Source organism: Caenorhabditis elegans, chromosome V, assembly GCF_000002985.6.
Source record: "Caenorhabditis elegans chromosome V".
Classification (NCBI taxonomy): domain Eukaryota; kingdom Metazoa; phylum Nematoda; class Chromadorea; order Rhabditida; family Rhabditidae; genus Caenorhabditis; species Caenorhabditis elegans.
In genome coordinates, this window is record NC_003283.11 from 15,421,527 (window position 1) to 15,438,658 (window position 17,132).

The 17,132-nt window shown below is 33.2% G+C and overlaps 4 protein-coding genes and 2 pseudogenes across 6 annotated transcripts; 2 read left to right on the top strand and 4 right to left on the bottom strand.

Moving 5' to 3' along the window:
• Positions 1 to 2: 2 nt before the first annotated feature.
• Positions 3 to 2,157, bottom strand: fbxa-104 (F-box domain-containing protein). The gene is made up of 6 exons (NM_074436.3): positions 1,885 to 2,157; positions 1,737 to 1,840; positions 1,606 to 1,687; positions 1,067 to 1,138; positions 382 to 1,018; positions 3 to 338 (listed from the first exon to the last, which is right to left on the bottom strand). The coding sequence occupies exons 1-6, from the start codon at positions 2,130 to 2,132 to the stop codon at positions 147 to 149; spliced, it is 1,335 nt and encodes a 444-aa protein (NP_506837.2). The 5' UTR covers positions 2,133 to 2,157; the 3' UTR covers positions 3 to 146.
• fbxa-209 (DUF38 domain-containing protein) lies at positions 2,107 to 5,518 on the bottom strand. The gene is made up of 4 exons (NM_074437.3): positions 3,697 to 5,518; positions 3,567 to 3,650; positions 2,749 to 3,394; positions 2,107 to 2,542 (listed from the first exon to the last, which is right to left on the bottom strand). Exons 3-4 carry the CDS (start codon positions 3,289 to 3,291, stop codon positions 2,345 to 2,347), a joined length of 741 nt encoding a protein of 246 aa, NP_506838.2. The 5' UTR covers positions 3,292 to 3,394; positions 3,567 to 3,650; positions 3,697 to 5,518; the 3' UTR covers positions 2,107 to 2,344.
• On the top strand, positions 4,515 to 5,444 carry Y36E3A.2 (Lipoprotein). The gene is made up of 3 exons (NM_001269734.3): positions 4,515 to 4,763; positions 4,812 to 4,920; positions 5,072 to 5,444. Exons 1-3 carry the CDS (start codon positions 4,753 to 4,755, stop codon positions 5,084 to 5,086), a joined length of 135 nt encoding a protein of 44 aa, NP_001256663.1. The 5' UTR covers positions 4,515 to 4,752; the 3' UTR covers positions 5,087 to 5,444.
• Positions 5,519 to 5,618: 100 nt separating the features above from the next.
• On the bottom strand, positions 5,619 to 11,200 carry T26H5.8 (Glycosyl transferase family 11). The gene is made up of 11 exons (NM_001392670.1): positions 10,804 to 11,200; positions 10,694 to 10,760; positions 10,478 to 10,641; positions 10,213 to 10,329; positions 10,054 to 10,169; positions 9,903 to 10,006; positions 6,358 to 6,432; positions 6,177 to 6,262; positions 6,053 to 6,131; positions 5,917 to 6,008; positions 5,619 to 5,868 (listed from the first exon to the last, which is right to left on the bottom strand). The coding sequence occupies exons 1-11, from the start codon at positions 10,909 to 10,911 to the stop codon at positions 5,779 to 5,781; spliced, it is 1,098 nt and encodes a 365-aa protein (NP_001379218.1). The 5' UTR covers positions 10,912 to 11,200; the 3' UTR covers positions 5,619 to 5,778.
• A 3,846-nt stretch (positions 11,201 to 15,046) lies between these two features.
• nspd-12 lies at positions 15,047 to 15,322 on the bottom strand (annotated as a pseudogene). The gene has a single exon. A coding segment is annotated over exon 1 (276 nt).
• Positions 15,323 to 15,605: 283 nt separating this feature from the next.
• Positions 15,606 to 17,098, top strand: str-117 (annotated as a pseudogene). The gene is made up of 8 exons: positions 15,606 to 15,894; positions 15,944 to 16,022; positions 16,070 to 16,204; positions 16,364 to 16,430; positions 16,478 to 16,561; positions 16,609 to 16,743; positions 16,787 to 17,032; positions 17,075 to 17,098. Coding segments are annotated over exons 1-8 (1,059 nt in total).
• Positions 17,099 to 17,132: the final 34 nt, after the last annotated feature.

Genomic DNA, 17,132 nt, shown 5'->3' on the forward strand with positions numbered 1-17,132 from the left:
AGTTTGGAAAAAAGTAGTTTAGTCGGATGATGAGATATTTGTTTGACAAGGTTTAATAAAAATAATTTGGGACCAAAAAAAGTTAACAAGCGAAAACATCTAAAAGACATTGGAACAATAAAAAAGTATGTCCAAATAAGCGATATTTAAACAACTTCCATCATTCTAAAAATTTGTGGCGTAAATTCAATTAGAAAACGTTTACCAATTTTCGAAACGTAAGACATTTTACCATGGGTTTTATTCTTGTACTTGGGATCAAAAACTTTTGCTAAACCGAAAAGGTTTATGGGTCCTCGGAATACACATTTTCTCATTGTTTTCGATGTGTCAATAATCTGAAAAAAATTGGTTTTCAAAATCGAAGTAAAATTAGCTTACTTTTTGCAATTGAAGAATTTGAAGCCTGCTGAATGTGTGGCATAAAATATCAATCGTATGGAAATGAGAAATATGGTCGAGAAGTGATCCGAGACTTATGTGTGAGTGAATACAAAGATTCTCAGCATTTTTCCACTGCTCCAAATATACCATATCTCCAATTGGAGGAATTATGGTTGAATTAGTGATTTTGTAATCAAACGATATTTCCTTTAGAACTCCTGTTTTGAGGTGTCGTAAAATAGTGTCAATTTCCTCATAATTGATACCCTTGAAGTTAATTTTCTCCAGATGCAAATCTTTGACCGATTTGAAAACGTCTTCAACAAAGTTCACATTTGTTTTGTGGCAGACTGTGGGAAGGGGTGGAGCCAGATCTAGCAGAGACAATTGAACGTTTGGGCTTTTTAACAGTATCGCCAAGTCGTTGAACATCAATTGCTGAATTGTTCCGTACACCATGGCCTTTTCATGTTCTTCGTAGATTACCATGCAAGACTCCCGAGCACTTTCACGGTATTTTACATATTTGCCATCAATAATCATACAATCTTTTCCAACTTTAACACTTTTCACGCCGGATCCCTGGTAGTCAATGGCATCTCTTAAGATTCGACATACTTTGCGAATGGTCATTCTGAAAATTTATATTTTATAAATATGTCGGAAGTATTATGTCTCTCACCTGTTTCTGGTATCTAGTTGTTTTGTAATTTTTTGAAGTAGTTCGGATGGTAAGTCTGGTAGCGATGCAGAGCTGAATACAATTTAATAATTTTAAGCCAAATATCAAATTCTTGTGTCTCTGGGAGCAGGTGATATTATTATTTTCTGCACACTTTTTAAGTCAAGAGTACTATGAATAAATTTACAACATTTGTTTAAATTTTTCAATGGTGATTTTTTGTTTTAAAAAATTGAGAAAGCTGATCCAGTCTTTCCACAATGTCTCCAGTTTTTAGATCAGTTTTATCGATTTTTTTCTGTTTTTCTATTATAATCTGGTTAAAGATGTCATATTACAAAAGGATACCATTTTAAAACCTTGATAAAATATTTTTGAAAAACTCAAAAGTCTTAAAAAACAAGCGCTTGGGTTATTTATCTGCTTTCAAGTATTTCTTTTTGTTGCACATTTTAAAAATCATAATAATTTGGAAGTATTTGCAAAACCCACTAAAGCTGGGACCTTCAAGACATTGACCTTTTGCAACAACTTCTTACCGTTCTTTTGATGTTTTGCCAAAAATTGCGAGACATCGATTTTGGAGCATCTGGAGACGTGATAGATTCTTTGGCTGCGTTTCTAGAATAATCCAGCAAATTTTAAGATTTTCAGATTTTCAAAAACCAACTTTCTTGATATTCTCTAATCAAGTCGTTGAAATTGTCCACCACCCAATCAATGGTCGCATATGTTTTGAGATCCTGATTCACTTTGAATTCCATCTTTACCTTTCTGAAATAATGTTTATTTCGTCGGTCAGCGTTAGTAAAACTTACACACTATCTTTCAAATTCTTTGCGACAAGTTGAATCTCAACCTTTTTGGACCACCGTCCACGTTTCAGAGTTTTGCTTTTGATATTTCGATATGGAATGATGTTCCTGGTTAAGTTTTTCCCAAAAAACTCTTGAATAACATGCACAGAGGAACGTCCGAATCTTAGATTGGCATCGAGATATTGGAAGGTGATATTATTATTGGGATCAACATAAGTGACATCAACAGAAATTAGTTTATTGGACATTTTGAATAAAGTGGGAATTGGAAAAAAGGAATGTGTATTTGATATTCGCGCAACAATTTATATAAAGACTCAAGGTTGCGCGTCAACCAATATTGGATCGATAAAAATAGACAAACAATATCGATCGTTACTAAAATTGAACATCAACAATGAACGTTAAAAAACTCATCTTCAGGTGTGATAATAGTTTTAAGAAATACACACAAAAAGTTTTAATCGGATCTTAATATTTTTAGCGCAATTGGGATAAATTTGATTAAATACTTGAGACGTTCTTCTGTTTGGTAGTACATTGTAATCTCGCCATTTCGATCAATATAGTCTGTCCCGAATACTCTAGCCAATTCAATTTTATTCGCTATCTCGACTCGAAAATATCCATCCTTCAAGTTGTTAGGTTTGTCGAGCATCTGAATTTTAATTTTATTTTTCGATAAAATTGAATTGTTTGGAAAATGACACAGCTTACAACGTGGCCACAAAGAAATGCTAGTTTTTCTTTGGCTTCAGACAAAATAATTTTATGATTATTCTCACTAACAATAAGCTACATAACTGCAGACAGAAAATATATTGTGGCCTTTTTCCTTTCATGTTTTTTTTTTTACTTTCTTACCTCTTTGATTTTAATAGCATCATCTACTGTAATTCGCAATTTATGAATCAAGAATTTTTCAAAGTGAAAAAGACTCTGAATGGGCAGTATACTGTTTCCAATGCCGGCTGTCAAATTTTTTGCCATTTTCCACTGGTTCCGAAGGCAAATGTTTTCCAGATAAATTTCTGGTCCATGTTCAGTTAAAATACGAATTTCTTCCAGCGTACCAGATTGAAAGCAACAAATAAATGAATGCACTGCTTCGTCAGTCATACAATAAGCTGAGCATGATTTTACACTAGACAAAGTTTGACAAGACTGTAACAAATTCAAAATCGTTGGAAAGTGAAGAGATTGTAGGTCAACATTGTCATTTGGATAAAACCCAAGAGTAAAGTCCTGCAGTTTCAGCAAATGCATGTTCATGAGTAGCTTCAAATCATATATAGCCAAATTAGTAAAGTTTTCAGCAATGACTATTTGTGTTTTTTCTTCGTCAACAATAGGATCAGCATCTTCGGGTTTCGGCGCATAAACGATTTCTTTCCCGTCGATCAACATTTCTATTTTTTCAAGTTTAAAACTGATGTTGATACTTTTAAAGCCAACATGATGATTATTGACAAAACTCCTAAATCCTCTCGACACTTTTTGAATCTTGAACCTGAAAAAGCAACGTACTAAATTCTAGAATTTTTAAGTGTTAGCAATTTTTTCTGAAATTCTGTTATCTGTAAAAAGAAACATTGAAAAACCCCGCTCAGTAAAAACGGTTTGTGAAGCGACGACGCTACATTACTTTTGGTTCAATATTATATATATATGTTTTAACTTACAGTTCGAATAGTTTAGCTTTGCTCAGAATTTCATAAATAATTTTGTCAGGAACGTCGGACAGATATCGCAAGGGAGCATCCAGACTAAAAATATTACCATTATAAAATTAATTTTAAAAAAGCGACCAACCTGTTATCATAATTTAAATCATAATTCCCATGTAAAATCGATAAAACCAAAAATCGAACTCCCGATACGAAATTACATCATTACCGTGATCTTTGCATAAATCTTCAAAAGACTGAAAAGCTGATTTACCTTGAAGTACGTCACAGCGAATACAAGTTCGGATAGCGATTGGATCATCGCGGATATTAAACGTCATTTTAATAGTAAGTACACAGAGAACTGTTCAAATTAATTTCAAATTGGCTTGTTCTGCAGTTAAAATTTGAATTTGAATTTGAATTTGAATTTGAATTTGAATTTGAGTTGATAACGATTGTTGATAAGAATGGTATTATTTCGAAATTGAAAGATAGCAATGTTTCTTTAGCGAAATTTTCCGTAAAGAAAATGATAACTTTTCAAATTTCAAAAATGAGTTAATCCGATTTTGTGCAAAAAAAGTGATTTGAGTTTTGTAAGTATTCATGGATTTACAAATAATTATGATAAAAGTCACGAACAAGAGTTTGTGAAAGTAGGACTGTATTTTGGGGGTTTATTGAAGTTCAAAAAGTAATATATAATAATAATTTTTAAAGAAATCAGAGATTATAATAACAGTTGCTTGATATTTTTGTGAAAACAAAAGCATAACTTCATTTTATTTTCCAATTAGCTAGCATTTTTTGAACTATTTAGCAATTTGATCCATTCGAAAAAACTAAATTTCAAGTAATTTGCTCGATTTTCTTGATTTTCAATCCAAAGTAAATTTTCTGGTATTTTACCCACCATGTTTCTTTCTTCGAACTTATTCTTTTAGAAATTTAATTCAGAAAAAAACACGTTAGTATCAACAAACAGTACACATTTTTGGCAAGCGATGAGTCAGAATCTCGATGAGTCAGAATCTCTTTCAATGTTGTAATGCTACTTTCTCAAGAGTGAAAAAGAATGACAAGTCAGTTATGTCTTCGCGGGCGACTGGTGTGTTGCCCTCTACATATTTTATTTGATCTTATTGAATTTATATTGATATTTTCTAAACTGAATTGTTTTTTGAACTTAAAACCAACAATGAACACAAGGTAGGGTATTTTAATTGATAAAAATAATTTTGAATTGAACTATTTCAGGAGCAAGATTCTGTCATTTTGTGCTTTAATTGGAGGATACTACAGTTGTTTCACTGTTTTTCGACCCGTTTCACTACAAGCTGAAAAACTTCACAATTGTGGCAACTCAGTAAGTTAATAAAATTTCAATTAAAATGCAATAACAATTTTTTGAACATTAAATGCGTAATTTTACTAATTTTATAAATGTAATCCACATAGAAAAATACACCATCAAGACTGTCATAAAATTTTTTTTACCAATTCTGGTTTTTTTTCAGAAACTGTCCGAATAAAACACGTCCTGGAAAAATTCTCTGGTGAAGCAAAAAATAACGGACAAGTGCGACAATGTTGCTTGTGGAATAAAAAATATTGCGATCTCTGCATGAAGGGAAAGCTTTCAACACTCGTGGATTTGACCATGATGAAGATTACTTGTTGGTAATTCCTGCCAAGGATTTTATCAAATTTTATGTTAACAAATTGAAATGGATGCGGTCAAGTACATGTTAAAATGCTTTGTGAATATCGAATCAAAAGGAACTTACTGTGCTCTGAATAACGCTTTCATCACTATTACTGGTGCCATGGAAGGTTTCTAATTTGACGTTCAATTGCTGTATGGTTTTGTAATAAAATTTATAGTCTCAATGACTTTTTCGGCGTTGATATACCCTTTTTAACTATCCGATTTGATGGTGTTCTATGTGTCAAAAGCAAAGTTCCTACAAACATTGCAGTTCATCCAGCCTGATTAGATGCAATAATTCACATGAACATGAAAATATGTAGTGAACAAAACAATCACCAAAAACGATAGAAACCATAAGGAGATAAGGAGTATTTAACAATCTGTTTTTATTTGAAGTTAATGTTTGAAAAATTAAATTTTAAATTCGAAAACTATTAGAAATTGCATGACAAAAAAATACTATTCATTTGAAAGTTCCCGTAAAATTTAGAACCCATTCTTTTTCTCTTCATTTCAAGAGCTACCAATCGACCCGTACTCATTTGTCCTCAATTTTATCCATTCTGGCGGGTAAAAGTCTTCAACCTTCATGTCGTTGATTACCTAAAAAAATTTTGTTTCGAAAGTTGACCAAAAAAAAGCAGATCGCACCCCATCTTTTGTTTCCAGAATGTCTCTATAATAAACCTTCGCCGAACTTTTTGCTAAATATGATAGCCACCATCCAAAAGTTGAAGAAGGTCCTAAAACGTTTGTAAGTACTGTAGGGTTAGAGAGGTAACCGTACCCGTAAACAATGTGGCATCGCAAAAAGTTCTTGAAAATGCTAGATCAATTTCTGGCGTAGATTGTGGGGTTAAAATTACCTGAAAATGTTTTAGAGTTGCTGCGAGAAAATTACGGGACCTTACATCATATGTGGGTGAATACTCCGGTAAAGTGTAGTTTAGTGCAGTGGCATTTGGGTTTAAGGCAAATGAAATATTACCGACTCGATCTGAATTAATAATTCTCAATTTTAGTTTTTAAAACGACAAAAATCACGCAAAATTTCATAGGTTTTTTTGCAAAAAAAAAAAAAACTTTTCTCACCTTCAAAGACTGTGTGCGCAAAACTCATATCATTACCAAATACTACAACAGTCACATGTCTCCGTGTTTTTTGATCTGAAATTATTATGTATATTGAGGGCAAATACTCTTTTACTACCTCATCTTTTACTACGTTGCTCTTTTACTACGGTTTACTCTTTTACTACGGCCGTATTTTTTACTACGTTTTCCAATTTCGATTTTTTACTACGAAATGTATCTTTTACTACGGTCGTTTTTTTTACTACGGTTTCCGAATTTGATTTTTTACTACGAATCGTATCTTTTACTACGGCCGTTTTTTTTACTACAATGGCAGGTTGGATTTATTACTACGTTTTGTATCTTTTACTACGATTAACGATTTTTACTACCTGATGAAAAGAAGAATATCAAAAGTTGGAATTTGAAAGTTACCTTGTAGCAGATTTTAGGTATAATTACAATTTCATTCTGAAATCAACATGAAAGTTTCATAGCTGTGTTCTTTTTCCAACTTTTGAAATATACTACTGTCTGAGCGGTTTTTAACTGAATCCTACGATATCATAACGGGAAAATGAAATTTATGAAAATTTTCCAAACAAAACTATAAATTAAGCACTAATCAGTTATTGTAGAAAAATTCTAAATCTGTCGTTTTTGAAAACATTCATGTCAACTTTGTGATTTGGCATAATATTAAGAAACTCGACAAGTAGGGCTCTATATACCCACATATCTTTTCGAGCAGAGGGAATGTGAAAAATTGATCAATCGCAAACTTGTTAGCTCAAGATAAGGAACGCTTTTCCCGTGCAAACTATTTGGATAAAAAATCTGAATGAATCCAGATTCGCACCAGCAATGACACTACTGAAAAGCGCGCGCTTTACCACTTCTCCAAACAGGCGAGTGGCGGCCGCCGTTCCCAGGAATATGTGAAACCAACCGAGCTGTACGAAGTAGGAAGCTTCAATTACTTTTTCAGATATTTAGTTCTGAAAACTTTGTTAACTCTCCTTATCAACAACTAAATGGCCCTTTTTGTAATTATTTCTACTGGAAAAAATGTGCCTGTAAATAATATCAATCAAACGCCAACAGAGTTATAAGTCTATGAAAGTAGGATGTCTCTATGCTCAATCAACTCTAATTAGGTGATTTTTAGACTGAAAATGTGATGTGAATGTCGAAACTTGTAGAATTACCAAAATTGTGTTTTTTCCATGAAGTTAAATATATTTTGAAGAAATTCCAACAAAAAAAATCTGGAAATTTTTTTGGATCGAAAACCGGAAACTCGCGTAAAACATGGTGAAATAGGATTCTAATGACTTTAAAATATTTAAAATATATTAATTCAGTACACTCTGTCGGAACAAAAAACAATTTGTCTGGGAAGGTTTGAGCATATGACATGTAGGATGCAAACTCCACTCACTACCACTACACCAGCCATGTTAAATTCACCGCGCCTCCTCGAAAACCATAATGAAACTGAGTTTGCATGAAGTTGATAAGCATTCCAATCCAAAACTGTATATCTCCTCATATCAAACTGTGAAATTCTCTACGAAACTGAAGTTCTCCGACTATTTTGTCGGTTTTTCATGTCGAGCATATGACCATTTAATTTTGAGCACAAAAAAACGATAAGTATGCTTGTTTTTTTTGTATTTTGGAGCAAAATATACATTCTGGCCTAAAATATTTTCTGAAACCATCTCAATTCTAAATATATTGTGTGTTTAGTTGTATATTCAGCTAGAAAATTGTACATGAACGTTGATACGAGAGACAGAAATGAAGCATATGAAAATAATCTTTGGGCCTAAAATGCTTTTCTCAAAAACCACTACAATTCTTATTTTTCCAAAAGTTTATATAATCAGTATATTTTTAAAAATAATTTTTCGTATCAAAATCCCATTTTCCGGCTTTAAACGTAACTTTTTCGTCGCTTTTTGTTATTTAAAAATCGAAATTGAAAAAATTCCTGAGTACGGTACACGTTGGTGTTTGCGTACTTTTGCGTACCGTGCATTTTATTGGACGACACTTCATATTTTTTAAAAGCAAAATTGACAAAAAAAGTGCGATTTAAGCCCAAAAACAGACATTCCATGCGAAAAATAATTTCGAAAAAAATTCCGATTGCATTTATTACTGGAAAATACAAGATTGGGGCCGTTTTTCAGAAACAAATTTTGGGCCTAATTTTTTTTTGAAAATAACTTATTCGAGGAATCGCAGAAGTTCCCGAGCTGTTATTCAGTGGAATTTGTAGAATGTTTAAAAATACACTCAAAAAAGTAGTTTTCAAGATAAATTTCAGGTCAAGGGTAGGTATTCATTGGGCAACAACGTTTATAAACAGGATATTATTTACAGGCACATTTTTTCCAGTAGAAATAACTACAAAAAGGGCCATTTAGTTGTTGATAAGGAGAGTTAACAAAGTTTTCAGAACTAAATATCTGAAAAAGTAATTGAAGCTTCCTACTTCGTACAGCTCGGTTGGTTTCACATATTCCTGGGAACGGCGGCCGCCACTCGCCTGTTTGGAGAAGTGGTAAAGCGCGCGCTTTTCAGTAGTGTCATTGCTGGTTCGAATCTGGATTCATTCAGATTTTTTTTCCAAATAGTTTGCACGGGAAAAGCGTTCCTTATCTTGAGCTAACAAGTTTGCGATTGATCAATTTTTCACATTCCCTCTGCTCGAAAAGATATGTGGGTATATAGAGCCCTACTTGTCGAGTTTCTTAATATTATGCCAAATCACAAAGTTGACATGAATGTTTTCAAAAACGACAGATTTAGAATTTTTCTACAATAACTGATTAGTGCTTAATTTATAGTTTTGTTTGGAAAATTTTCATAAATTTCATTTTCCCGTTATGATATCGTAGGATTCAGTTAAAAACCGCTCAGACAGTAGTATATTTCAAAAGTTGGAAAAAGAACACAGCTATGAAACTTTCATGTTGATTTCAGAATGAAATTGTAATTATACCTAAAATCTGCTACAAGGTAACTTTCAAATTCCAACTTTTGATATTCTTCTTTTCATCAGGTAGTAAAAATCGTTAATCGTAGTAAAAGATACAAAACGTAGTAATAAATCCAACCTGCCATTGTAGTAAAAAAAACGGCCGTAGTAAAAGATACGATTCGTAGTAAAAAATCAAATTCGGAAACCGTAGTAAAAAAAACGACCGTAGTAAAAGATACATTTCGTAGTAAAAAATCGAAATTGGAAAACGTAGTAAAAAATACGGCCGTAGTAAAAGAGTAAACCGTAGTAAAAGAGCAACGTAGTAAAAGATGACGTAGTAAAAGAGTATTTGCCTATATTGAGCACAAGAGGGTTTTGCCACGTGGCCTAGGAAAATCAAAAACTCGACCTACGATTTATCTTTGATTTTCACGTTAGATTTCTCTTAATCTTAACGAAAGTGGACTTAAAAAGAGTGGCGATTTTAGAGAAAATGCTCCATATCCAGATTACAAGAGTGACCGAGTTTTCTTATCTAACGTCCAACTAGTAAAGACAACGTACTTACACTTTTCCACCAGAAAATCTGTGGCAGCGCGTGTGAATGTTGGGTCCGATGGTTGATGAAGCCCATCGGTCTCGAAGTCTCCTCTCCGTATGTGAGGACATATTCTGAGAAGATTAATGTTTTCAACTAGAAAGATCGGCCGAAAGTATACATAAAATTATCTTTAACACTAAATGGAATTAATTTCTCAGCTTTCGATTTTGCGAGTTCCTTTGGCGCCATCCACTCTCGGATCTTCGTTCGGATATGGTGAAAGTATTTAAAACTCTAAAAGTTGTTGCAAATGAAAAAGGAAAAATTAGTCTTCTACCTGGAAATAGTGTCCATCCAGTATAACATGTTGATTTGAGATATCCAAAACTTTCGCAGGATCATCAAAAATGCAACATCTACTCCAATTGATTTGCTGCCGAGCTACCGAGCTTTCCTGAAACGTCTTTTTCCTACAAGTGGTTTTTGAACTTGAGTAGTGGCGTCCGATTGCAAGCAGAAAAACTCTAGTTTTTTTTTTTCAAACTTAAAAGGCATGTAGGCAGGCAAGTTTGCCCCTGGAATGCCTAGTTGCTCATACTCACTGGTATCACTCTCAGCTCAAACTGTTCAACTAATTTTGGGAACAGTGGTTGCATGGTTTGATGCAAATGACTCATGTAATTCGGATTTGTAGCATTTATAACTGCTCTTCTCTGAAGTGTACTTGCAATTCCAAGTAGAGAAATGAGCTCGAACAGTCTATTTCCTACAATTATAGTTTTGAGAATAAAATAAATTAAAAGTAATTGTCCACCTACCTAATCCAGCATTTGGAAATGCGTATAACATTGTTTGCACAGTCCTTCCGTTTATAATAGCGAGCTCCTAAATTTTATAATAAACTATTCATTTCCTAGCTTGCTCAAACATTTTCTTTCAGCTTCATCACATGACGATTCTCGGAAAACTCTAGAAAATGATCTACATCAATAACACACTTTGACGGTGGAACTTTTGTATTTTGAAAAGTCTCCATCTGATAGTTTGATAATAATGTAGATGTTAGTGATGATTCCTGGAAATGTTTTGATTTTAGAGTAGAGATTGAAGAACAGTTACCAAAAACTGAAAAATAAAGAATTAAACTGTAGGTTTGGAATTTCATATTTTGGAAGTTAAGGAAAATACAGAATAATTTCAAGACTGTTTAGTTCAATAGAAATATACGATCTTTTATGACGAACTGATAACAGATTGATGTTTACATCATTGGGAAGTCACACTGTGTACTTTTGGGCGGTATCGGATGGCTTCCAATTCTGAAATTAAAATTATGGCTCACATTGAGAAAAAATCTGTGAACTTGATGAAATCAGTTTTTTTTTGCAAATTTTTAAGTGTTAGTAAAAATCTAAGAAAATTTTCTTCGCAAATATAATTTTTTGAAAAGCTCTTCCGAAACTTGAAAAAAAAACATTTTAAAAAGTTTAGATGTGTTAGGGGTTTGTTAACCTATCTGATGATTTTTAAAATTTTAATTTAATTTTCATCTTTCACACAACTGGAATTTTACCCAACTCGATCAAAAAACATTTTTGTTGTTGGAAAATTTTTTTTGTTGCAAGATTTCAGAAAAAATTTCAGTATTGACTTGAACATATAGTTTGAGTTTTATCGAAAATTTTAAAAGTTTGGGGTTTTATTCTCTTTGAGGCTAAGTTTTTACCGCCTGAAAACATATTTGCTCAACAATTATTGAACTTTTGATTTTTATTTGCTACATAAACACGCACTATCCACAGTGTGGATTTTTTAACAAAAAATCAAAAAAAACATGTTCCAAGAATTAATTCATTCTTAACCATTGCGTGACACGTGGCATTTTTTTGAGTTTTTATGGATTTTAGCTGTTTTAAATCATCCAACTTTCAGCTTTGTTTCAGTTTTTCTTCAATTTTTTTTTGAATTATCAAAGTTGACAGCATTTTCAAGGAAGACATAAAGAAAAAACTAGAACAGCAAATTTTGTGATAGAGAAAAACAACAACAAAGTATGTATATCTTGCGCCAGGAAAAGTCCTCTAACTGACCATTGGGCCCACAACTTTTTAAAAAAATTTATCATTCTGATAATTAGATGTCTGGTTATAATATTAACATATTTTTAAAATTTTTCTATGTCTAGTTTTTGAGAAAATGTAGGTAGTTGTGAAAAAATGGTGGTTCCCCTAACAGCTCGGCAGAAGTTCGCAACTCTTTGTCCAAGGTCTGCCCGCTTATGTTTAACCAATGCAAAGAGCTGGCAGACTTTGGTCAAGGAGTTGTTAAACTTTGGACAAAGAGTGGGCGCTCAATAGTTTTCAGTGTAAAAATGCTAACTTGGACAAAAATTGGGCTGACCTTGGACAAAGAGTTGCGAATTTCTGCCGAGGTTTGTCCACTTTTTGTCCAAGTTAGCATTTTAACACTGAAAACTATTGGCGCCCGCTCTTTGTCCAAAGTTTAACAACTCCTTGACCAAAGTCTGCCAGCTCTTTGCATTGGTTAAACATAAGCGGGCAGACCTTGAACAAAGAGTTGCGAACTTCTGCCGAGAGGGGAAGGATCTCAAAGAATCCTGAGAAATCTGTTACGTCATAACATATATGTGATAGATGATGATTACAGATAATCACTCCAAAAAAATTGGCTGTTTTAGAGCAAGTTCAACTAAATTACAGCGTTTTAAAGTTGACTAAAAAGTCTTCATATTTTAATTCAAAAAATCAAAACTTTTGATGTTCAAAAGAAGCGCATTTTAGTCAACTTTAAGACACTGTAACTTGATTGAACTTGCTCTAGAACAGCTAATTTTTTTGTAGTGATTATCTGTAGTCATCATCTATCAAATATATGTTATGACGTAACAGATTTCTGAGGATTCTTCGAGATCCTTCCCCTGTTAGGGGAACCACAATTTTTTCACAACTACCTACATTTTCTCAAAAACTAGACATAGAAAAATTTTAAAAATATGTTAGTATTATAACCAGACATCTAATTATCAGAATGATAAATTTTTAAAAAAAGTTGTGAGCCCAATGGTCAGTTAGAGGACTTTTCCTGGCGCAAGATATACATACTTTGTTGTTGTTTTTCTCTATTACAAAATTTGTTGTTCTAGTTTTTTCTTTATGTCTTCCTTGAAAATGCTGTCAACTTTGATAATTCAAAAAAAAATTGAAGAAAAACTGAAACAAAGCTGAAAGTTGGATGATTTAAAACAGCTAAAATCCATAAAAACTCAAAAAAATGCCACGTGTTACGCAATGGTTAAGAATGAATTAATTCTTGGAACATGCTTTTTTGATTTTTTGTTAAAAAATCCACACTGTGTATCATTGGTTGTAATTGTACATTGCCAATAAAGATTCTTATCAGTATCAGTGCATCACGAATTGAAGCTATGTATTATTTATTCAAGATCGTTTTGTTCAAGTGATAGAACTGAACTAGATACACCTTTTGTCAAAAGTTAACCTGGGAATTTATAACAGTACATATAAAAATTATAGGAGTGATCTATGAAGCAAAGATTTAAGATTCTCAAAATGCTCGGGCAGTTTGATTTTTTAGTAAAAAAAACATTTTATAATGTTTGAAATATTCAATTTTTGAACTCCTCAACACCAAAAAAGATCGAAATTCTGCCTTCAACTGACTTGCGAGTTTTGTTCGATGTCCAGAGATTTACAGAATATTACAATGGGAGTACGGAATAATATCTTGCCCGATTTGATGAAAATACAATTATCTTCGAGCTCGAATTCTTGAATTTGCATATTTAAGGCAATAAATGTTGTTTCTTGAAACTCCATCTCTATGGAAACTGAAGATCAAAAAAGTAGTCAAAATGTCTAGCACATTATAAAAATCCTCATGTTAATAAAAACATATTGCCTTATTTTTTATTCTTGGGAGTATGAAAAGATGGACTGGAAGAGAGTTTCAAAAATTTTAAAGTGGGGAAATTGTTTTTGAAACTCCTTTCTTTTCAAAAAATTATCAAGACAGTTTTATTACCAGTAAAAAATTGGTAATAACTAAGTTTTTCCCACTTTTGATGAAACTAACACTGTCAAATGATCGAACTTCTAGGATGTTTAAATATTAATGTTTGAAACATAAGTAGACCATAAAAAAAGTGAGAAATTCTTCAAAGCCGTGAAAACTCTGAAAAATACCTTGAAGCTTTATACTTTCACTGGCACATGGAATATGAAACAGTCCTCTTTCCAAATGATTGAAAAATAGCGGATGACATGTTTTTGGTAGACATTTTTCTGCTAACTTGGATTACTGCGGAGATATAGGCAGAATAAGTTAGGCTTTATCAATGCTATCCCGCTAATTGACATAGATAACAAAAACCTTCTAACTGATGAAGTAAGGATCATTGCAAGTTAAACAAGTTTGCAGTTACGAGCTTTCGATATCTTGTCTATCCAAGCCTTGGATCCAAGGAGACACATAACTCTGAAGATTGAAGTTTGAAAGTGAAATGTTTCGCTAGAAAACTCAAACTTATAGTTTTAATTTGAAGACACGAAAAGCTGTTCATTTTGCCAACAAATTCTAGAATATTATAATTTAAAAAATTTCTATCAGTTGGAAATTTGACAAAAGAGTATTTGTAATAATTTCTGTTATTTTTTTCTTTATTCGTATTGCACTTTCATAAACATAATATCTGTTCTCTGTGAAATCTCTCTGCAGATTTTCCCCGATTTCAAAACAAAATCAGAACACTAATCAGAGAACAGAAAAAAAACATGTCAATTCGTTATCAGTTTGCGGACAATCCATCAAGTTCATTAATGATGTGACTTCTGTGTAATTTCTGAAAAAAAATCAAAGAAAAGTCTTATCAATGAATGATTCATTCAGTTCAAAAAATTAAATGCTGCAAGAAGCCGATTATGGCATCATGAAAAAAATTAGATAAGACACTGAACGGGAGTACACACGGCTTAATTAATAAGGGGTGGTACTGTAGAATTGCCGTAGACCTGATGAATGCTCACTGTATGAGTACTTTAAAGGAAATGTACATAGAATAGTGATTTATAATGTATGATATGTGACACAAGTGCCATAGGAATTGCGTTGACGTAATATTTGAAAGAAACGTTTTATTGTGCACAATATCTGGCTCTTCTTGAGTTGATCTTCTTAAGGTAGCAGTACTGGTCAGTGCGGGCCTTGAAGACCTGACCTCCTGGGTTGGTGTTTCCTCCGGATCCTTGGTTCCCGGTTGCCGCGCAGCCCTGATCCCGACGCCGAAACATTTGATCCCACGTAGTCCGATCCATATCCACCAGCGCCCATGTAAACCGACTTGTCCACCATCGTTGTCTTTCGTTTGGGGTTGTTCTGAGAAACTTGCTCAGAATGTTATGGCAGGACATTTAAATGATTTTTTACTAAAATGATGCTTGGCTAAAATTTTTAAACGCTTAAAATTAAAATATCGTGGAAGATCATAAGACTTACAGAAACAAAACAAAACAAATCTGTTAATTCTCGGACAAAAAAACTGAGCAAACAATAATTAATTTCTCGGAATAATGTAGACTAGTAGGCGGTTAGCATACAGCCGTTTTACGCGTCTATATAATCCCAATGGGAACTTATCGTCTTATCTATCATTATGTTCACAGACGTAAACTCAGTTTTGAGCATAATAACAAGATGCCATCAACGCTCTCAAATATAGCTCACGTTTTCGGATGGTTTTAATTTTTCACTGCCATCTGGTCTACAATAACTCTTTCCCTCTTAATCGAAAAAAGGTCACCAGAAGCTTTTGGAGGTTATAAGAACTTTCTGAGAATATATTGTTTCTATGCTTTGGGATTTTCCATTGTAGATTGGCTAGCTCAACCCGGAGTTCTCATCGATATTTATGGTTTCGGATATATATTTTACGCAGAAAACCGGCTTCTAGATTTAGGCTACACTGGTGGACTACTTTTACAAAGTAAGTCCTGTTTTCAAGGTTGCTTATTGAATACAGTATTAATTTCAAGTTCTCTATTGTGGATGCTTCATTGCAAGTTCCTCGTTTCTATCACTAAATTTTATCTATCGTTATGTATCATCTTGCAAGTAAGTCGGTGAAAAAATTCTAGGGACAGTTATTTTTATCTTGGCAGAACCTATTACCTGGTATATTTCCGAGGATGGAGAGTGTTTCTTATGTTTTTATATTGTTTTGTTCCCTTCGCTATTTGGTCTTGGCTAGTATACACAGTGATGTCTCCAACTCCTGAGAAAACTGTTCACTTGAAGTAAGTTTTATAACATTCTCCAATTTAACCGTCTTTCTTACTGACCTCAAGACATTTTGTACTTGTGTATTGGTTCAGGGTGACGCAACGGTTGCTCGATTTTTTAGCAAACTTTTTATTTCTAAAACCTGTGCGAAATATTAGAAAAGCATTTTTCAGCCAGACGACAATGCTTTTTGAAAACTTCAATCTGCACGGAAAACCATACATCGCAGTTATAAACCGGGTATGTCAGCAAATTCTACACAAATCTCTTGTTCCTTTGTTTTCCAGCAAGTTTCAAACAGCAGCGATCACAAGTTTGGGGATATCGAATGGAATGATGTTAGCTCTTTAATGGGACTCTTTGCTTTTCAAGTAAACTCTTCCAGTACATTTTTCTAAATTTTAAAGTTAAACTTCAGGGATTCTTCTACACTGTATCTCTAATTTGTGGAATTCTGACTTATCGTGAAACTATGACATTGCTCAAACTAGCACAAATGTCCAAGGAGCTCTACAAAATGCAAATGCAACTTCTCAGAGCCATCGTTATCCAGGTACTTTATATTTAATTTCAGAAGAAGTTACACTACTTTTTAGGCATCAGTTCCACTGGTTCTTGTATATATCATTCCAGCAATCATGATAATCGGGGGAATGGCTGGATTATATGTTGGCCAAATTGGTTATTATGCGGCAATGAGTATATCTATGTACCCTCCATTAGATGCATTGGTGTTTTTGTTATCGATTAGATGCTACAGATCTTATTTGTTCTGTGAGAGTGAAACATCTAAGACTTCCACTGGTAGTTCTGTAATTGCACAGGCCACTGCAAGTGTTTCGGTAAGTACTCTCAAATGTGTCATGAATATGATCATTTTTCAGGCAATCGAAAATGCACCGGCATAGCTGTTCCATTTCAAAATGTTTTATTATTTTTTCG

Excerpts from the sequence above, each read along its gene's own strand:
- fbxa-209 (NM_074437.3), bottom strand. The coding sequence starts at position 3,291 with ATGTTGATCGACGGGAAAGAAATCGTTTATGCGCCGAAACCCGAAGAT. Across the intron at positions 2,543-2,748 it reads ATGCTATTAAAATCAAAGAG|ATGCTCGACAAACCTAACAA; the intron begins GTAAGAAAGTAA and ends ATTAAAATTCAG.
- T26H5.8 (NM_001392670.1), bottom strand. The coding sequence starts at position 10,911 with ATGGAGACTTTTCAAAATACAAAAGTTCCACCGTCAAAGTGTGTTATT. Across the intron at positions 10,761-10,803 it reads TGATGAAGCTGAAAGAAAAT|GAGCTCGCTATTATAAACGG; the intron begins GTTTGAGCAAGC and ends TATAAAATTTAG. Across the intron at positions 10,170-10,212 it reads TGGATGGACACTATTTCCAG|AGTTTTAAATACTTTCACCA; the intron begins GTAGAAGACTAA and ends AACAACTTTTAG.
- fbxa-104 (NM_074436.3), bottom strand. The coding sequence starts at position 2,132 with ATGTCCAATAAACTAATTTCTGTTGATGTCACTTATGTTGATCCCAAT. Across the intron at positions 1,019-1,066 it reads CAACTAGATACCAGAAACAG|AATGACCATTCGCAAAGTAT; the intron begins GTGAGAGACATA and ends ATAAATTTTCAG. Across the intron at positions 339-381 it reads AAATTCTTCAATTGCAAAAA|ATTATTGACACATCGAAAAC; the intron begins GTAAGCTAATTT and ends AATTTTTTTCAG.